This window comes from Fulmarus glacialis, unplaced genomic scaffold (assembly GCF_000690835.1).
Source record: "Fulmarus glacialis isolate BGI_N327 unplaced genomic scaffold, ASM69083v1 scaffold6981, whole genome shotgun sequence".
Classification (NCBI taxonomy): domain Eukaryota; kingdom Metazoa; phylum Chordata; class Aves; order Procellariiformes; family Procellariidae; genus Fulmarus; species Fulmarus glacialis.
The window spans coordinates 34672-56476 of NW_009192063.1; the positions used below are offsets into that span (position 1 = coordinate 34672).

The window sequence follows — 21805 nt, forward strand, 5'->3', positions numbered from 1 at the left end:
CACTTCTCGCCCCATCTGCTGTCGTGCAGCAGGTTTTTCCCCCTTCTTAAATACGTTATCCCAGAGGTGCTAACCCCGTCGCTGATGGGCTCGGCCTTGGCCAGCAGCGGGTCTGTCTTGGAGCCGGCTGGCATTGGCTCTGTCGGACATGGGGGGAGCTTCTGGCAGCTTCTCACAGAAGCCACCCCTGTAGCCCCCCCGCTACCAAAACCTTGCCATGCAAACCCAATACAAAAGCTTATGTGTTTATATCAGCTTTCGCCCTGGCAATTTATTCCCCTTAGCACATGTATATTCAAATCACCAGAGATCATTTAGCTGTGAGATTGCACAATTAGCTTTTAGTACACGTCTAAACTAGGGGCCTCTATCCCATTACATACGCCTTTTAGAACCACTGAGATCAGTGAAAGGGAACTCTAAAATGCTGCTCTTGTGGTTTGCAAGCATTTTACACTATTTTGTACTCCTGCTAGTGAAATGCTAGATCCCATGTGGCAGAGATTTGGTCTCTTTTTTACAGGTACATCTTTGTGTGTGATAGCTTCAAGTCTCTTTCTTCCAGAAAGTGATTTCTAATGCATGGGAAGGAAAGGCAAATGACTTCCTGCTTCCACCTCCTGCAAAGTGAGTTTGGTCCTTGTGATTCCATTCACCTGGTTGGTCTCATAGGAAATCTTCTCTAGACTTGAAAGAGGTTGCTCACATTCATTATGCTTAGGTATCTGGTAAGATACTCTTCATTTACAGCAGGTACTTCAGTAGCAATAAAGATTTCCGCAGGGGGCCAGGAAAGGGGCAAATACAATGTAATTCATTCTGTACGAGTCTGTGCTTTGGATCCTATCACAGCAAGTCTAGAGCCACAATAGTTTGGTGCTACTACTTTAACAAAACACTCTCAGATATATTAACAGCTAGCAATGTTTTTCTCTTTGTATTTCAGATCTTATTTTCTAACATTGAAGACATTCTTGGTGTTCACAAGGAGTTCCTGGCTGCCCTGGAATTTTGTTTACAACCAGAACCTCAGTCTCAGCATGAACTGGGAAATGTTTTCTTAAAATTTGTAAGTACAATGACTTAACGCTATCTGAAAATGCAGTTTCCTGTCATAAGCTCCCATACCCCTTAGCTAGCCCTAATCTCTAAGGCTTGTGACAATACTATGACAATGTGTGTCTTGTATGAAAGTTGTAGGTAGGGTGGGAAAAAACTTGTGAATGAGGTTAGAACAATGGAAACCACATCAAACTCAGCTAAACAACGAGGTATTTTTAGAAACTCTTCCTTTTCCCATTGAATTTTTTTTTCCTTTTTTTCCTCACCCAGCTGATCACATTTCATTGCTGAGAATTTGTCTGCTTTGGTTCCAAATGTTTCAAAAAAGCAGCACAATTTCAAGTAAATGAATAATTTTTGTGTGTATTTTAAAATTTTAAAAAATTGAAACAAAGATCAAAATTAAAAACAAAGGACAATACATCATTTACAATAGTTAGTGTCTGTGCATATATTTATCCTTCAGTCAATCAAAGGTAGTGTGAGATGGCTTATCTTGCAGAAATGCAGCACAAGTTACAAGACACAGACTTTTACCATGGAATAAATGAGTACCTGCATTCTGTAGCTCAAAAGTAAATAAAATCTGGCTTTTGGACTCATAATGCTAGCTCAAGAATGCCAGAGATACAAAATGCGAAATAGTCATATGATACAAATTCACTCTGCCAGTTCCAGGTTGTTTAGAACATTTTGACGAGTTACTTTTGTGTCATCTGACTTTATGCCTGATAGCTATATTATTTGTTCTCCTACTACATCCATAATATGATCATGTGTGCTAACCTAATCAGTCAGATTGGTGCTGCTAGGTGATCCAGGAAAGCACAGACCCATACTAAGGGTCATGCAATTGCAGCTTGTGATCCTACCATTGCTTCTGTCATTGTAATTTGTTTCTTATACTGTGAAATACTTCCTGTGGTAGATTTTTGTTTTGTTTTTTTTTTAACTTGGCCCGATTTTTAGTCACGTATGTGTGCCATCCTCTGACTAATACATATATAGAGCATACTGTATATGCAAGATCAGTTATTATATACATCTAGTTACAAGCTGGACTCATTTAAATGCAAAGTTACCTAATTTACATATACCATAATTTGAAGTTGCACACTTTTTTCACTTGCAGCAGCTCTCCTGAGATGTTTGAAAATTAGAAAGCATGTACATAATAGCCATTTTTTCAAATTCTTATTAACTGCATTAAGCCACAGGCCAACTTCCTATCAAAGTATGTTCTATTACGCTTTCGTAATCAAAATTCATGCTTTCACAGTTCATCAGGTTTGAGCGGACAGCAATTATACAGCCATTCATTACTCACAGAGCTTTACCAACTACCCCCCCTTGTTTAATTTTTATTTATGCTGTGACAATTATTAAAATAGTGTCAGAAAGTGTTATATTGAGACCATGCCCAAAAATTGTATCGGATGTGAGGACTGACTGTCAGCTGCTGAAAAACATACTGGTGAACTTAGTTAAAGCCTTGAATACCCGCTAGAATCATTGCCTCCCAACAAGATGTGCTCTACTAATATATTTTAGTATTCGTTAGCAAGGGTATCAAAATTAGAGGGCTTTTGAATGATGCTGTCAGATTGTCTACTGTGTTTGAGTGGTGCTGAATAACCAGAAATGTTAACATCCTGTCATTTGACTGAATTAAAGCCTGGTATATGTAGTCATTGGTAGTGTTTTCTTGTATATGAACATATAATTTTGTAACTTTATTATTGTTAAATGTAAGAATTATGTAATGTTCCTTGTTTATCAAACATGCAACAATACAGGAATTATGAAACTGTGATGCATAGGGATGAGTGCTGGTGAGAATTTGTCTTCTGATAGAGACAGTTTGACTGAGATCAGCTTACATTGCTGTTTGTGGAGTGCATTGCAAATCATGTGTACATCAGCTTTTTGTGATCCCCTAGGAAAGAAGCAGCTTATGTAGAAGGAAGTAAAACATATATTCGATTCAGAATATATAGAAAAAGCTGGTCTCATCCATAATTACTTTAAGGAAATGTAGGAATACCATTAATAGCATTGTGGTACCTCAAGTCTGAGTAAGAAACAGTCAACAGAAGAGTATCAAGAGAGGAGGAAATAATCTGTCCTTGCATGCAGATTGTGCCTAGGTTTTAGAAGACAAGCTTCACTGTGGATATTTAGGAGTGAGGGAGGTGGGATTTGTGCCCTGTCACAGTAAAGGCTTCCATAAGTGAGTCTCCAGCAAGTGTCGGGGAGATGCCAGTGGCAACTGTGGTTCAGCATGAGTCCTCGGTTCCTTTCTGCTCAGCTTCCAAAGCTCCGTTTCCCTAATTGGGGCTGTTCTGATGAAGCAGAGGCATTAATAAAAAACCTGTGCCTCAGAAACAGTACTCCTGAAGGTGTTTCCATGGTGCTGAAACCAGGTTTTTTTTTAAATGGTGTACAGTATTTTGCCACCACAAGAAGCCTGTGCAGCACACTTGAGGTTTCCTGTGGAAAAAGCCAGCTGTTCTCTTCCACTGATGCACTCCCGCAACATGGCTGAAGAGCTTTTTTCAGAGTGCACATTGTTAGCCAGTTTACCCAGGGAAAACATGGGTAACGTATTTCTTTGGTCTTTCATTTTGGGTAAGGTTCTCCTGTTGTGATGCGCTTAGAAGAAGTGCTGGGAAGAACACCCTCAGTGCTGCTTTTTCATTATCATCAAATCACGGTGTATCCTCAGGGGAGTTTGCAGTGAGGAAGTGACATAAGGCCTGTGAATCCTGAATGTATCAGTGTATCTTCTATCATGATCACCTGGCAATGTCATTCTTAGTCCTGATTATGAACCCAGTCCTTGTCAGCAGCCGGATGTTAGCACAGGTGCTTTTCTTCAGCAACTCAATGTTAAAAATGCTCATAAATTTGGTGAATAGCTTGAGAATTGTTGAAGCACTGTTTTTTCCAGACACTGCATTTCTTAGTGGTGCATGTTTTCTGTAAGTTTCCTTGTATCGTATATCCTTGATAGAGATCCCCAGATTCCCAATGTGGAGTTCCACCAGACTGCAGTGTTTGGGTCCTGTTCGTGAGATCTATGTATCCTAAATTTCCTCTAATCCACGTAGGCCTAACTCTTTTCCTGGTTTACCTTGGCCTAGAAGAGCCTCACTCAACAACAGTCCACTGATCTTCAGAAACTGGACACTGCTTTTAGTTGTTATGAGCCTCTAGGATCAAAGTTGATGCATTTATAATAATGCTAGGACATTCTCCCCTGGATCTCCAGTTCAGAAGGATTCAGTTCTTGAGTAACACCTGAAGCAAGCAAGCAGATTTTGCAAGGGTTCCAAAAGAGCAATCATTGCGCATTGGCTTTTTGAAGTATTTTAACAGATGATGAAATGCACTTGCTCTGATATTCAGGTGTGAAAAATTGTTTTACTTCAGAAGACAGACATTGTTTGCCCTAGTGTATTCCATTGGATTAGATGATCATGAGAAGTTCATTGTCTGATGCTAGGTGCTAGAATTTCTTCTGGAGTTTTAGTTCAGTATGACCATAACAGACAGTAAAGGATGTACTTAAACATTCATTCAAAATCAAATCTGCAGCCTTAAACAAAATGGCATGTAGAACAAGTCTTTAACATCAAAGAGAGCATATACACCAAACTTAGAATAATCACACCTCATCAGCATAGGCTCTTTCGTGCAGGTCATGAAAACGTATGACTGTCTGCAGAGCAGAAGGGCAGAGAATTGACAGATGCTTCATTTCTGATATTTTGATTTGCCATATTGCTAGAGGTTTGGTGATGTGATAGCTAGAAACTTCTTTGAGGGAAACGTGTTGTCTTCTCCTTCTCATTTTTAGGAGCAATGTTGCATGAGTGATCAGTTTTACGGTCTAAGTCATCACGGATCTTGTTTTGTTGAGAATTGTATCTTCTGTTTTGTTTAGGTTTTTCATGTTGACAAAATTGGTTTCAGCCTGCTTTGAAACAAGAAAATGCCGTGTTTTTTAAAAATATGTTCAAATGAAATTGCTACAATTTTCCAAATGTCTTATTTGCTTTTTCTAATAAAAACTATTTTCAAATTTGCACTAATTTGTGGGCAGTTCTAATGGACCCAAAATAACATATTTGGAGAATAAACTATTGGTTAAAGATTTATTTTAACCAGACTAAGAACAATATAGACTTATTTCTGTCACCAAAATCAGAAGGTCTAGCTGTGTGTCTAGCAGATTTGCTGAATAAGAAGGTGCCATTTTTATGTGGTCACATCTCTGACCATAATTGCACTTTAATACATAGTAACTGCAGGTTCAGAATTCCTGGGCTAACATCTGTAATTATGTAACTGATAATTTCCTCACCAGGAGATGGGAGAGTCCAGAACTGAATGTCACCCAGAGAGGAAATTAAACACTTCAGACACTGAGTAATTTAAAGCATAGTTTTCATATTTGTGGGTCTCATGCATGAAGGACAGCTGGAAAAGACTTGATGAAAGCACTCTGGTGTGTGTATAATTATTGTACTGACTTGAGCTTTAGCAAAGGGATTTTTTCATGATCTAAATATAACCTCCCAAAACTCCAGGCACTCAAAGCTGCAGTCAGAAACTTGAGCAATGACATTTTGTGTGCATTGGTGTAACGGATGCTCTTGTGTTAATGGTTACTATTTTTAGTTTGAAGCATACTGCTTGTGTGCATCCAGGGAGTTGAAGAGAGGTGAGAGGAGGAAATGTAGAAGAAACTCAGATATCTGTCTTCTCATTCTGTAACTCTCCAGTTTTTATGGTTGAAAACAATCCCATGCCTCTCAATTGCCTCTTTTATATTGTACTATGGACCCAGCCCTGCCTTTTCCTGCATCTGGTGGTCAGAAGCCTTTGTTTCTTTTCAGCTTCCCAGTATTAAACTCTAGTACTAATATGAACAGCTGTAGATGAAGGATAAAAGTCTTGAACATCTGCATTCCAGCTCTTTGCACATACTCTTTGTGGCTGTTGTTTTGTTTGCTTTGTACCATTGTTGTTGTGTTTGGACATACATCTATTTTTTCTCAATTCTTCCTTTGGAAGTACGAGGAGGGGAAACAAATTTCATCAGATAAACCAAACGCAACAGCATTTTACAGTCTCTGAGCATGTACATCTAGCCATTGAGCATCTGACCAGAATGTCAAATTCTCCCAAACTAATATTGACACAATTTCTTTTCCATTGACAATAGTGAAGTGAATGCCCAGTGAGCGCAGCTGTATTCCCGTGGATTCATCTTACTTAACTCCTTCAGTTGGCAGTAGTCTTGGATCACTATGAGTTGCCTTAAAAGTAGCTAGATGCTGCAGATATCTTCAGCTAAAACAGGAAGTTCTACAACTCTGAAGAGTGCTAGGAGTCCAATCAAAACTAAAAAAAAATTAACTTTCTAGTTCTGGGGAGATGAAAAAGTTCAGATAGAATGTTTTCAGGCCGGGATCCTAAGTAGAAAATTAATGATGTGAATGCCACAAAAAACTCTGGAGGGCATTGTCTACCTGGCATGGTGCCCTGAGATGCCAGCTCTGGAAGGCCTCGCATATTACCCCTGGCAGAGTGCCACACTAATGCATCTAAATTACTTTTGATATGCAAATTAGCTTGCCTGAGTATCTTTGCATGGCACTGCATTGTGGCATAGAAGCCAACCTGAACCAGGAAAGAAACTACTATTGTGAGAAGCACCCAAAAAATGATGGGTCTTTTTGGCTTCTGAATCATTTAACCTGACTTAAGCCTAAGGCAGTCTCTTGACCCCGCTTTTATTCCATCCATTGAATGCAATACTGGAATCTCATAACATAGCTTCTGAAAGTTCAGCCTTTCCCAACAGCCTTGAAAGGATCAACTCGCTCCTTACCTGATCTGCTCAGGCATGGAAATAGTTGTTACTGCTGCTTTTGTGAATCATTTCAGTGTTTCCAGATATCCAATGTTTGCAATGAGTTCAGCATCTCTGATCATTTTAGTTAGAAGTAGTTGCACTGTCTTTGATTCTGGGGATCAGTAAAGCAGAACTTGGTGCTGCCAGTTGACCCTTGTTTCTTAACGGGGGATTTCATTCCACTGCATGTGCTGGTGGGTGTGACATGTTCTAGTGTAAGTACCTCAATCTAGTTGTGAAGCTACCTTTCCCTTCCTTTAATTTCTGTAATATGTTGGTTATTTTGTGTGTATTTGATGAAATTCTTCCGTTTAGGGAAACTGCTGTGGACAGCTGACCCACTGTTTAGTGTTGCATCAAAATAGTGAAGTCTGCTGCCTGTTTCAGAACACAAAGTGAACCAGCCAACTCACTGGGGGTTCCCCCTCAGCCCTGAAAGGCAGGGGATTTCCAGCTGGTTGCTTTGTGTTACAGTTCCCGTTCAGATCTCTGAGCTTCTTCCAGGCCTTGGTTCTTCCCAGCCACCTCTGTTTCTTCCTCCTGCAGGAGTGGTCAGCACAGCTCAGAAATGTCTCCTGACTTTACTCTGCTCCTGGCTACAATGCTAGAGTATCCTGACACACACACAAGTATCCCTGAGATAGCAAAATTCTTTCTTTCAGCAAAGAATATATTATTTCAGTGATGCATTAAGAGGAAAAGTGCTTGGAAGTCTCTGTGCTCAGAAAGCTAATGTTAACATACAGCAGAGTTAAGTTAGGAATTAGTGGAACACTTCTATACAGTATTCACATTAGAGGAGTATCACGCGCTTCGTGTAAACTGCAACCCTAACGCCACTCTGAGTGCACACCCCTTTTTAAAGAATTTGGTATCAGACTGACAAAATAGTCACTCCAGTTTTGTCTGAGTCAATAAGTTACAATGTTTTTCCTTGCAGAAAGACAAATTCTTTGTGTATGAGGAGTACTGTAGCAACCATGAGAAAGCACTCAGACTGCTGATGGAGTTGAACAAGATCCCAACAGTGAGAACATTCCTTCTGGTAAGCACCTTCTCTAGCACTCTTGACTTAATGATCTGACTTTGCACTGTACTCATAATAACCCTTTGGTATCCCAGGAACGCCGGGCATTTTGCAGATATTACCAATTCCAGGTATGCAGCACTCAGAATGGATAGGTGTTGAAATAACTGATGAGTTCAGGCACAGAACTAAGCACAGCTCTGGTATGAGTGATTTCAGTGGAAACAGGGAAGTTTTTTCTTTTCTTTTTTTAAAAGAAGCAACAGAAAACTTGAGCAAAGATTGTGAAAGGAGTAATGCAGTAAGTCAGCAGCAGGGCTGCGACTAGTTCCCAGGGGATCTGATTCCCCGCTCAGTTCTCTGACCAATTCACCATCTGCAGACCCACCAGAAAAATGTGGCCTGCTTCTGACACCCTTTTCCCCATGAGTCCAGTTGTGGGCAAGAAATGCAGTCTGGATGAATTCTTTTGACTGCGTCATTGCTGCTTGTGTCAAAAATGACCCAACTCCCCATCCGACCCATGATGTATTAGTATCTATATTGGGAGCGACTGGCATACAGCTTTCAAATGCCTCCATAGGGGCTGGGAGGAGAAACAACCAGTAGACAGTGCCTTCTGCACAACATTCCTTATTTTTCTTTCTTTTCTTTGATGTTTCTCCTCCTAGCCTTCACCCCAATTCTGCTTGATTTTTGGGTGTCTTGTTTTCCTGGCCATGGATGCATGGCATTTGGAATGGGGTTGGCATGTAGGTGAGGAACTAATTCAGCACATTGTCATTTTTCCTTAGTAAATGCTATGTGGTAAAAGAAAGGCTATCTTTTTGCAAAGGACCTGCTCTTCTTCCTTTCTTTCTGCTCTTCTTCCTTTCTTTCTGCTCTTCTTCCTTTCTTTCTGCTCTTCTTCCTTTCTTTCTGCTCTTCTTTCTTTCTTTCTGCTCTTCTTTCTTTCTGCTTTGCCAAAGGTCTGCTCTTCCCCGATAGAGTACAGCAAAAGAAAACTTCTGCATGAATGTCTGTTACAAGCAGGGCCAGAGCATTCTTTTAGCCAAAAATACAGGCCTCGGGGGGAGCAGCTGGGACAAGCACTCGTGCTATTGGGTAGTCAGAATCTCTTTGTCATGTCTGAGTTTTAATCAACCTTGTTAAACCATTAGTTTGATTCACAGAATGACCCTTTCCTAGTTCCTCTAGGTACTTCTGTTGAGGGAAACTAATGAGAAAGAGGAGAGACAAAAGTGCATGTAAACACCATCCTTCCCAACATTCAGAGTGTTCTCCACTTCCACTGGATTGGCAAAAGCCTTCTGTCTGTGTTACCGGCACCAGCTGGCAAACTGATTACAAGGCACATAAAAGATGTCACGCTGTCTGCTGTGGCTTGCTGCAGCACCTGAATCTAAGAGACTCTTAAAATAGCAGTAAATGTGGGAGGAGAGGCTACGTTGAAGTGTCTACCTTGCTGTGGCTGCTATAATTTCTCCCAGGCTTCCCTTCTCTTCTCCACTGCCTCCTAAAGCCAATGCTATAATGCCACTATGCAGAGAAAACTGCATTAAAATACAAAGCTTTGCTTGTGAGGATAGATTTGGCCCGATTGCCCCCTCACAGCTGCTGAAATATAGAATGTGGGAATGTGTTTGAAAAATCAGTGTTAAAGGGCAGTTTTGAGCCCAGAGCTAGAGAGAGGGCTGAAAGAAGAGACGGGAAGGACTGAATCACTAGAGACTTGGAAAATTGGACAGGGAGCACTGTGAGCTGGTAGCCAATGCCACAGATCTAGAATAGCCTGGGGAAAGGTTATTTTACAGATGATTGTCTGTAAAAATACCAGTTAGGACTAATGAGATTTATGTATGATGTCCGTGAACATTCCTGAAGAGGATTGTTGAACTACAGCCAAAAACCCACTAAATTTCAGAGTGTGTCTGAGCCACAGCACACATTTCACAGGGGAAAAAGTTATCGGTGATGCCCAAAGCAAGCACATCTTGGCTGAACTGAATTTAAATTTCAGCTTCTCTTGACAGGACAGATTTGCAGCTGGGGTGATTTTTGGAGCAAAGTTGTCCAGATTCGTGGTCGAACACAGGAGTGTAGTCTAGTGTATCTGAAATAGATTTGAAGTCTGTCTGAGTCCACTACCTGTCTCTGGCAGCAGCCCATAACAGACTCTTCAGGGAGATGTATAAAAAGCTTACAGTAGGTCAGTATTTGTTTATCACACAGAGATTACAGATTATTGTGACAAAATAAGGACAGGTCAAGGACTGTGGATTTTTTTTTTTTTCGATGCCATACCCAATTCTTATACTCCCCTTCCATGTCAATCCTGAGAAATGAATTTCCATAATCTACCGAGAAGTTGAGCATCACTTTTTTTGAGGTAGTGTGCACAAATTTTCTGTGAAATGATTCTTCTGGAATGCAGGGCACCTCCAAATTTGTGTGAACTCATTGTGTGAGTATTGCAAAGGTTGATCAGTTGCTGCTTCTGTTTCTCAACCTAAAATCTATTTGGACTTGGATTTCTTTGGTGTATTGATCCAATACTTGTCCCCTTCCTTACTGTGTTTAAACAACACTGGGAGAGTAGTAATTTTTCTAGGTAGAGAAATGCCCTTCACCTTCTTTCTGTTTGGAAGTCAGAGCTTCACAAAATTAATGCTGAACCCCCCCCCCCCCCTTTTTTTTTTTTATGACCATCAGAATTAATGAAATCTGATATCCTTAAATTTCATTGCCTCTTGCACCTTCTACCTACAAGGAAGCCTTGCCTGCATGTCCCATAGCTTTTTTTCCTGGGCAAACAGCAACATGTGCTGTGACTGGTTGAGAGCTACAAGTGTGCTGGTTAGCCAGCCAGTGCGCCCATGCTGTTTGTCCAGCTGTGCTTAGACATAATGTTTTGCCAGAGAATTGGTGGATGTGATACAGATGACTAATTTATTTCAATTGCACTTTGATTTCCTTCAGACATAAGGATTGGACTAGAGTTAATTCCATGATTACTAGTTAGTAGGCTTTATTTTAGCCTTCAAGAGTTATCTGGACCAACAGTGCAAACTTTGCATAGTGAACGAAGACAAATGGTCGTATCAGTTGTGGGGGTAGACTGGATTGTTTTAGATAATGGTGCATCTAGGTTTGCTGATTGTCATCGTATTGTTATGACACTTTTTGAGTCACCAGCTGTGTAATATTTCTCTGGGAAGATACCTTTCTACACAGCCACTGTTATCCACAGCAAATTTTATTTTGCTGATGCACAAAGAACTTTACAGGCTTGATGGCTGTATTTCGGTGGTGAATGAAGTCCCATTTTCTGTGTCTTAGGTGTGGCAAAGTGCTTTCTGACCATAATACATGTTACAGGAATACAAAATCGTGTCAAAGAGCATCTGCAAGCTTTGTGTCTGAGGTAACGTTTGTTTCCTTTTTTGATTACAGGGTTGCATGCTTTTAGGAGGCAGAAAGACGACAGACATTCCACTCGAGGGTTATCTGCTGACTCCAATTCAGAGAATTTGCAAATATCCACTTCTGCTTAAGGTAAATCAAAGAAAGTATTTCTCCAGATGGTTGTTTTATTCTTGGAGTGATTCTGCAGGTTTTTAGCCCTGACTTTTGTTGTCACTACTACCTTCCTGGTTTGCACTTCTAAAAGTTGGATCCTCTCTGAAGAAAATAGCTTTTTATGGGTACAGTCAAAAAGCTGGCAGATGCTGACAGGCTGCTAAATCTTGTAATGGTGTGGGTAGACCAGACAGAGTAACTTACTAACTAATGCCTTTCGACTTCAGTTCTCTTCAGACGTTTACTAAGGCTTGTGAGTGCTATTTTAGCCACTTCCTGAAAAGCTGTGTTCAGATAGAATTGTATCAGTGTTCTGAGGGACTGGATGGCCCTGGGGACTGGAAATGGGATACATCTTTCATCACGAGGTCTCTAGTTTGAGTGTGTTCAGGTCAGTAATGATCAAAATCCTGTATCATCTGACAGCTGTTTGGCGGCTTGTTTGAAAACTGTTTGGTCGTCTCAGATGAGTTCCCAATGGACAGGTGTCATTGCAGAAATGACTACTGCCATTGGCACTAATTGGCCCCCTTGCTAGTATTCTTACTGTAGGAGTTAAAGAATAGAAGACCTAAAAAGAGCTACCTTGCCTCTCATCCCTCCAGGTCAGGGGTGGGTCACATGCCTGGTGGGGACAAGGAGAGGGAAGAGGAGGAAGCAGTTTCTGGGGGAGCTTGCATCACTGGTGGCCTTGTAGCTACTTTGTGGCTAACAGCCATCAGTCTTCAGTGATGTCAGCCTCTTTCTCAATCAGAGTAACATTACATTTAGTAAAAGGAAATTAATTAATAAAAAATATAAGAAGAAATTGCCTCGTATTTTGAAAGAAAGGTCCCTTCTTGAGTTGTGGAAGAAAGTAAGAATTTTGTGATCAGCTGGTGCTCTTGGTCACAGGCTGACCACAGGAATCAACTGTATGTCATGTAAAGCTATTACAGTGCTGTGTCCATACATTCAGCATGAATAAGGGTTTTCATAGGTACAAGCTGGTTAGCTCAATACTGATCTGTTCCATTTAAAATTGTTAGTTTAATTTGATAAATGTTTAAATTATTTCTTTCCATCCACCCAATTGGAGCTTTCAGAGCCAAATTTTCAAAATGTGTCTTTTGTACAGGTGGAATCATTCTGTTGTCTATGCAGTTGTGCACAAACCCATCTTACAGCAGACATTCATGCACCGTTCCTTGTGGACCTAGCTAATGGGATTTATGTGTATACAGCCAGTTTATCAGTCCAGTCAATCTATCCACGACTCCACTTACAGTTTGAACAAACAAAAGCACACGCAATTTAGGCACATAGCAGGAGAAGCTAATGTGTGATACTGCTACAAACTTTTCTTCCACAGTATTCGTAAGAGTCAAGACAGGGCAAGGATGCCTAGATCAGGAAAGCATGTAAATGGCTCCGGCTCTGAGTTATCTTCGGCGAGGATTGGTTGTGTAGAGGTAATTGAAAACCTAGTGATGCCTCAGTTTAAGACCACTGTATTTATTTGGGGTAAGTGTGGAGAGAATTTGGTGGCTATTCAGTCTGTGGATCTGCATGATGACTATGAGCAACATCCATGTGTACAGAAAGGGAGTTCCTGCAGGATCCGTTACAGTAAATAGACCGGGGGATGTGGGGATCTGAAAATGTGCATTCCTGACTAAGTATTTTGATAGTGTTTATGTTTTCTTGTTTCACTGTGTGGTGTGTTGTGTGATTGTTATCTAGCTGTGTGTTCAAGACTAAAAATCAGAGATTGTTTTGATTCCTTACAGAGATTCCTTTTCTATTTGCCAAGAAACTTCAACAAGAGGAAATAGTGGCTGGGTTCTTGCTTTTGAACTGATCCCTACATTTGTGCTGTTACTAAAAGATGAAGTGTTAATCTTCTGCAGATTTCCTGTCATGGTTACCCTTTGTATGAAGGGAGTCATTAATGGGTACAGAGCCTGAAGACCAGATACCTTCATATATTTATTCCATGCTGGAAACCTCTTAATCCAGCCAGAGCGGTCAGTATCTGCTGTACCCTTGCTATGCTTATCTAAAAGTGATCTTTAACCAGTTTTATCCCAGTATTTTCCAAACTTTTTGGACCAAAAGATCACTGTGTTAGCACTCTGTATGTCTCATGTTTTGCTCTGGTTCTTGATAAGCTTGAAGTAGCTCTGAACTCAATGTGGTTTCACGTATCAGATCTGACCACTCAATATGTGGACCACCAGTCATCTCTGAAGCACAGTTTGGGCATCTCAGCTCTAAGCCATGCTCATGGCTGTCTTAGGGAACTCCCTACATTTCTTCTGCACCTCAGTGCCTCTTCTTTTTCTCTTTTAATATAACTTGGTTGCTGAATCATCCATTGCTAATCAGACCTGCTTAATTTCTAAGCTTTTTGGAAAACATGATTATGAGTGGTAGATTTCTATCAGTTTGGATAATCTGTAGACTTTTGATCTGCTGACAGAAGCTTGACTTGCAAATTAAAATCTCTATTCTGTTTTAAAAGCTCTTCAAAACATTAGAATGGCAGAACCTGCCAATACTACAAAATTTCCTGAAATCCCAGGGCTTTTACTCAAATGCCATGAGGATGCTGGCTACCTAAAAGAAACGCATGCCTTTGATTACCAGGTAGTAGGGTCATTGAGGCAATGGCATTTTGGTATTCTTCAGCTTAAATTTTCCCATTCCTATGTACCATTCTAGGGCAGGTCTTTCAGAAAGTATAGGGTTCTGTATCAGGGATTGGAAGAGCTATGAATGGACCAGTTTATCTTGTTTTTCTTTAAGAATTTGTTTTGCAAGGGGGTAGTAAACAAAAGACTAGAAGAAAACAAATATTTCTAAACCATAATTCAAATGGCAACTGAAGTCATTGTGCTCTGGGGATCAAATATTGGCCTGTGGAAATAAACTTGTGGTTTCCACTTTCTCACAGGTGCACAGTTGTATATGTCAAAAGACCTGCTGGTGCAAATCTCCTTGAAAGCCAAAACCAAGTCCAGCAAGGCTAAGACTGACACAGTGTTTCTTGCCTTCAAGCCACAGTGGGGTAGAATGAAGATAAATTTGTCCTCTGATGCCAACGCTGTGCCTGCCTTCTGGGATGGGGACTCTGGTATTTGGCTTTGGTGTGGTTCACCCAGACCCATGCGTACTTGTCAAACAAATAGCCATGAAGGGAGCCAACGGGAGGAGCTGTGACGAGGCATCTCGTGATGTTGCATTCCGTTTTTCTATGGATTTCTTTTTGTATACAGGCTGATATAAATCACATGCTGTTCACTACTTTCCTGGACAGGAAATAAAAGTTTTAAGAAAAAGCTCAGGGGAACTTTGTTTCGGTTAGGCATCAAATCTGCCTCAGTCAGTGAGATTGTGCCATTACTAGGAGTTGTTCAGCTCAGAAAACGTCTGTGGTCATTAGAAAGTGTAGTTGATACTGATTCTCAAAGCTAGTGAATTCATACTGAATAAATTGTATCCCATTCAAGACTTGTTTGATACTTGCCAGCACAAAATGAGCGGAGTAGACACAAATGTTTCAGACATGAGGACAGCTAAGGAAAAATAGAGGCTGATTCTGTTAGGGCTGACCAGGAAAATGGAACTCTCCAAGCAAGCGGAAAAAAAAAGTAGGTTTAAAAATAACAGAACTGTCAAATTAAGTGTTTGCTCTCCCTTTGCTACTGAACTGCAGTTATTGCTCCTGAAATAGCTGTTTTGTATTCATGGGGATTGGATCTTATTTTATCTAACTCCCAGGGCAAACAGATACTATTGTATTCCAACTGATTAGAAAAGTCATAGACCAGAGCTATCCTACTTTCCTCTTTTACTTTGCTTTTAGCAAGAGTTTGTGAACATCCAGATTTTCTGATAACTTTGGTATGACCTTGTTACAGTGTAAGTATGTAGTATAGCTAAGTAGTTAGGTTTGATAAAGATAGTATGAACACAGTAATTCAGACTTGTCTATGTTTGAAAGTCAACCTAAATAGTAGGGTAAGCCACATATTTAAAATACTATAACTTTTTTTATATAGTACCATATGTGAGTATTCTTCTTCAAAGTAATAGCATCTAGCATGGAGTTAATTTGGTTTACTTAATTAGGAATAATATACTGGCATATCTCCAAGTGTAGATACACCTTAAGCATATATTGCCAATAATTTCCAATATAAAGTATGGCATCCTGCAATTGGTGATCTTATGTTTTCTCATCCTCTGATGAAACTATTTGGTTTTTTGAACTAACAAATGGTGGAGACAGAACAATAATTCAAATGATGGTGATTGATAAATTTCAATTTTATTTGTAGTTTCCATTTTTTGTGAACCAAACATTGCAGCTTTGGAGTGGCTGACTGTAAACAGTTTTTTTGTTTGTTTGTAAATTTTGATTGCTTTCTTCGGAAGTCTGTCTAATTTGCAAGCCTTATATATGTTTTGAAGGGCAAGACTCAAACCTAGCCATGGTGTTTCATAATCTCTGTGCAAATAGAGCAGTAATGATACTAATATTTTTGTTGCTAACACAGTTTTTGTCTGCTTCAGACAGCATTCAAGAAAATTAGCACAGAATTTATTGGTCAGTAGGTTAGTTTTATCCCCAGTCCAAAACCTTTCTAATGTGACTTCCGCTTCTTTTTCTTGCTGTCGAAGTTCAGCAAATGATTTGAAGTCTATTTGGGGATGTAGGAGTTCTGAATATTTGTTAGTGATGAGCTTCATTATAAAATTTCCTTAAAAGTGAGAAAGGGGCTTGGACAAGGCTCAAACAAAACAAAACTGTGCTTGCTGTGATGGGCATTATGATTTGGTAAGAAGAAAAGAAGTAAAGGCAAACAGATGCACAGACCTTGAGAGCATATGCTGTGTGAGTGACTTAAAAGTCCAGTGCATGTATGTACACTGGAAAGCTTGCCGAGTAAATATTTCTAGCAGAACATTTTGGATTAAGGCAGCTCTGTCTCACCGATAATAATTGTATGACTATGTATTAATTAGTGAGAACTATACTACTTAAGAGTAGAAGCAGCTGTTGTGTAAACCAATCTGAACAAAAATAGCCTTTTTCCCTTAATACAGAGAATTTATGTCAGCAAGAAGAAAACTCTAGGGGAGTGGTGATCATGAGTTAATCACACCATTGGGGGTGGGGATTAGGAGCAGCGTTTCTGTCTCCTTCCTCTCAATACACAAGGAATGTGTGGCACATGATAGCCGCACCCCTACGGGCTCCTGATGTCCCAGTGCATGTCACAGAGGTGGTTTCTTGTTTGATGTCTGTTCTCTTAAAGAATTGCTCAGACTCCAGCCAGAAATGCACATTCCACCTCTGATCCTTTAAAAATATCTCATAATGAACACAACTCCATGGACGATTTAGGGCAGTAATTTTGTATTGCTTCACGTGATGGAAGACTCACTGGTCCTAGGAGAGAAAGAAAAACCTGGATGCAAAAAGCTGAGTGACCAGATTCATAATTCTATTGAAAGGGAAAGCCCAACAGTGAGGCACACACAGGCCTTAATAAATGCAGTGCCTGAACTTTGAAAGGGAAAGATGGGAAGCCAGTGGTGTGGATACAGAACAGGATGAAGAAAGGTTAACTCACTGTCTCCCCTCTTCTCTCTCTCCGTTTTTCTCAGAGCTGTTCAAGGAACAGAACCTTCTAATTAGCCATAATTGAATATATTTAATGTGTGGAGGTTTGGGTTTTTTGTCTTTTTTTTTTTTTTCCTTCCTTTTTCCCCCCAAGAAAAGTGGTATTGCTCTTAGATTCATGACATTGCCTGGTTGAAATCCAGCTCTATGTAGCACAACATTAAGAATTATATATACCCTACAGAGTTGTAAGAGACACTGCCAATTTATAAATCATATGTCTGTCTTCCACACTTCTTATATATAATCACAAATAACTGGTAATATTTATAAAACTGGAAACATGTTTTTGTTACATTTTAATTTAGCATGTGTCATAGATTTGATGGCACACTGAATGTAATCACTTTTACTGATTTATCGTTGCTTGTCTAGTCTTTACCCTGCAGAAACATTGACATAAATTACAAATTTTTAAAATATACAGAATAAAAAAACCTGCTTGACATGGATAGAGCGTGGTGTAACATTTATTTTCTGGTTAGTTTAAGTGGAAAATAAATTTTAATACAAGCAAATATTAAAAACTGTAAGCTACAAATATAAAACTCCTGGAAACATTTATATTCACAGAAAGATGGTGTTTTTTTTTTTTTAAAAAAAAGCACATTTTGGAGCTGAACTGTTTATTAACACAGCTTTTTGAACTGATAAGCAAAGAAATATGTTGTCTTTGTTATCTCTGTAATCCTGAGATGTTCAGTAAGTAACCAACGGATGTGTCTCTGAAACCGTATTTTATGCATGCACTGGTTTGTAGTGCAAAGTGAGACAGCCTGACAAGCAATGATTTGCACCAGTCAATGCACAATGTTAACATTCATTGCGCAAAATCCATGTTAAGCCATGTCTGAGTGTCCTCAAGAGCATAAAGATAGGAGGAAGGAATTTTTAGAATATAGAGACTTGTAAATTTCAGCTGCAAAACATGTGTTCAGTTGTCAATTTTAAGTATACAAACAATCATTTTTGTGTGGCAAGGGAGGACATGGGGAAGGATGACAGACTTCTTTTTTAAAAAAGATCAGTTAAGCAGAATAACATCCTTTTTTCTAGGAAATATTAAAATTGTGTTTACACCCTCCTGCCACCTCTTTGCATCTTCCTGTGTAATGTTCTTTTTGCTGAGTTCTGTCCTCGTAGGTTTTTTTTTTGTTGGTTGGTTGGTTTTTTGGGGATTAAGCACAATTAGCGAATATACAAATGTGTAAGCATGGTATGTCTTACTTCTTAAGTGATTTAGTTCTTATATTTAGGTTCTATCATGTTTAGAACTCTTTTAGCCTTAAGCTATTTAAAGCTGCATCTGAGATTGAAATATTTAAGTTGGAAATCCTTTTACTCCATTGCATATTCAAACATTCAAACTGGCATTTCTGAGTAGATTGGATCTAGATGGCTTGTCCTTCCTTTCTATATGCTGTTCAGGAGGACACTACAGCTGGATGTAGAAGTCTTGGAGTGCTCTGTTACTTCCTTTGTAAAATGAGTTGTGTTCTGTGTGTAGATGTTCTGTAAGTGGCACAACCTCAACCTTTGCAGCTATGAAAGAGGAGAGAAATAAAAGGAAAATTCTGTGCCCAGAGGATGCAGTTCCCATTTCTGTCTTAATTTTTTAAAGAACAGAGATAACTCCCCCCCCTGCCCGCCCCAGCTTATGATATGGAATACCTTTGCAACTTTTCACCGCCCCCACCCCAAAAAGAAAAGTCAGAGGATAATGGTGAAGATAACAGAGGCTGTGAAAAATACCAGCTTTTCTGTTCTCCACTGCTGGTTAGTCTGAAGGATTAACAAGTCCTTAGCTAGAAAGTAGATGTGTTTTATGAATTAGTTTAAGAAACTCTTTGCAAGGAATAGTTTTCTGCAAGTGGCAAAACCTCATTTCCTGGCGCTATTAGTGCACAAGTTGCAATACATAAGATAGTAAATCTGGACAACAATATATGTGAGCTTTATGGAGGACAGTCATAGCCAAGGTTTGCCATCTGGTCTGTCTCTCAGCTGCCTTTCAAAATGTTGTCAAATGCTGTCAGAGTTTACACATCATAAATCTGTCATTAAAATAAATAAGCACCCAGAGCTCCCTGACTGTATTTCAGAAGTTCTAGGCTCTGCTCTTTTGGGGAATGGCAGTGTCAGAGCAGCATGGCTCTTCCTCAGATGGCTTAAGACTTAGGCAGTGGTGGGACAAGTTCTCTGACTGTCTATGCTGCTTATGCTGTTGAGGCAACTGACTGCTTTTCCAGCCTCCTCTCCTGCTTCTTGGGCAGAACTGCAGGCAGCTAGCAGGAGTGGGGAAGATGCTGTGTTTATTGCAGCAGAGGCCTGCTGTGAAGAGTTCTTTCTCTGTGTCTTGGTGATATTTCAGAAAGGGATATTTAGACAGTGCTAGAGTATACATATCTGTTTCCAAAGTAGTGTGGGTGACATTTGAGCTGCGGAACTTCATTGACTTTTAATGAGAGTCATGTAGCAAAAAATCTGCACTCTGTTTTGGAAGCATGGAGCAGAGACTAGTGTCACCAAGGTGCAACACCTCTCTCCTGACTTTTCTTTTTGAACACTTACTTTCCTTGACCTTATCTTCAGCAAAAGTGGGGTAAAAACTTCCACAGGGAATTTAATTTGTGGTATCAACTGACATTTGTAGCAGCCAGCCTCTTTTTGCTGTGCATGTGTTACTCACTCTGTAAATCATCCAAGAGTTTAAGATCATTAACTCCTCTCTTAATGGGATTCCCAGCTGTCAGCATATTACCCATCTCCTCTGTCATCCATCTGACAAGAGCCATTGTCAATTTCCATTTATAATTTTCTGAAAAGAGAAATTGTAGCTATAAGTAAATTATCAAAATACCAAATCCATGCAAAAACCTCAATAGTTACATTTCTTTAGACAAACATCTGACATTCCCGTCCATTCATTTGGGCCTTTCTGTCTCCAGGATCTGTCTACGTGGGAATAAGAGCACCTCCCATTGCCATATTTTGATTCTCATGAGACCTGTCTCTTGCATTACTTAAAGGAGTCTCAGTGGCCAAGCAGTTTAATCTCAAGGTGCAAATTTCACTTTAAAAGGTTCTGCAAACTGAGAAGTTAATAAATAAATAATTAAAATACTTTGCACTTCTGTAACACTGGGTCTCAAGATGGTTTACTAGTGCTAGTGAATTAAGTCTTGTTCCCACCAGTGTGAGGAAGCAGAGAGGAAGCACTGAGGAGGTCTGTGCAAAGGCAGAAACAAACCTGTACTACTTCTAACTCTAGCTTCCTCCTTTCAAATATGCTGTCCAATTTTGCTGGTATCTGAGCACCTCCCAGTCTGATTTATTCTACAGTTATTCCTACTAGTAGAAAAGTACAGCTAGGTATGCACAAACCTTTCATGTGCTAAAAGTGACTTCTGTCTAAAGAACTTTGTAGAGCAGATCTATGAATCAACACAAGGACAGAGAAAATTCCTTGATTTAGCAGCTCAGAGTGTCTGGATTAGCAAAATGGTTGGATTTAGCAGCTATTATAGTTACTATAAGTTAATGCAAGTTTCAGCAGAACTTGAACTTCAGCCCACATCCCTCCACTCTCCGACAGGCTGTATAACTTGAGCCTGAAAGTACCAGTTAATTTGATCTAGAGATTGTGTATGGACTTCAGTCAGTTTAGGAGCAGTGCTTATATTGTTGTGCAACCAACTCAGGCAAGGAAAGCCCCAGTAATACTCAGGATCATGCCTGAAATCAGAGTGTGTCAGCGCCAAGCAAGACAGCATGGCACAAAGATCTTAAAATATGGCAAAATTTTGTATGGTGAAGAGACACTTGCTTAGGTTAACATGCTGATGTGGAGAAGCAAAAGACAAATCAAACCACAGATTAAGCCTAGTTGGAGCCCACGACAGGCATTTGGGTATTGCAAACACTTATTTTGGATGAACAACAACTGTAACAGGCTGTCTTTGCCCTTAGCTGTGGGAACTATGGACTGAAGCAATTTAGCTGTGTTCAGACCACAGTGCTGTGCAGGCTCTCTGGCTATATTCAAACTCATTCTTGTGTCTCATGCAAAATGATGCAGTTCATCAGAAGTTTGCCATTCAGACACAGGACTTTAAAACAACCAAATAACATGTTGGGGCAAAACAGAAGATAGTGAGAAAGTTAAATATTCCAGGCAATCTAAAAATGTGGGTCTTAAACACCATATTATGTATCAAGATGAAATTACCAGCCTTAGTTAAGGTTTCTTTAATGTATTTTTATCCAATTGTGGCTAACTATAAAATACTATTGGTCTAAAAAATGATTAATTGTGAGTTGACAGTGGTTACCCCTTTTGCCAAACTGGTTAATATTGTCAGGTCCCAAGTTTTCCCACTGCTGTTTTTCAGTGGGCAGTGTTTAACTGGGCTGTTGCGCATTGAATCAAGTGAAGCAGAGCCTCTTAGGAACTCCTTCCGAGCAGACACGTTGTTCATCTCTATGTTAATCTCTCCAGTCAAAACATGTGCACCAACCTCCTAAATGTAATCTGGGGAAGAGT

At 39.8% G+C, this 21805-nt stretch overlaps 1 protein-coding gene across 1 annotated transcript in view; it reads left to right on the plus strand.

The window, feature by feature from the left end:
- The window catches only part of LOC104083432 (phosphatidylinositol 3,4,5-trisphosphate-dependent Rac exchanger 1 protein-like), a gene marked incomplete at its 5' end in the record, with an annotated part of 42510 nt that overhangs the window by 4670 nt on the left and 16035 nt on the right, over positions 1-21805 (plus strand). The window contains 2 exons of the mRNA XM_009586913.1: positions 947-1069; positions 7926-8030. Of these exons, the coding sequence (XP_009585208.1) occupies positions 947-1069; positions 7926-8030 (228 nt within the window). The remainder of the gene's footprint in view (positions 1-946; positions 1070-7925; positions 8031-21805) is intronic.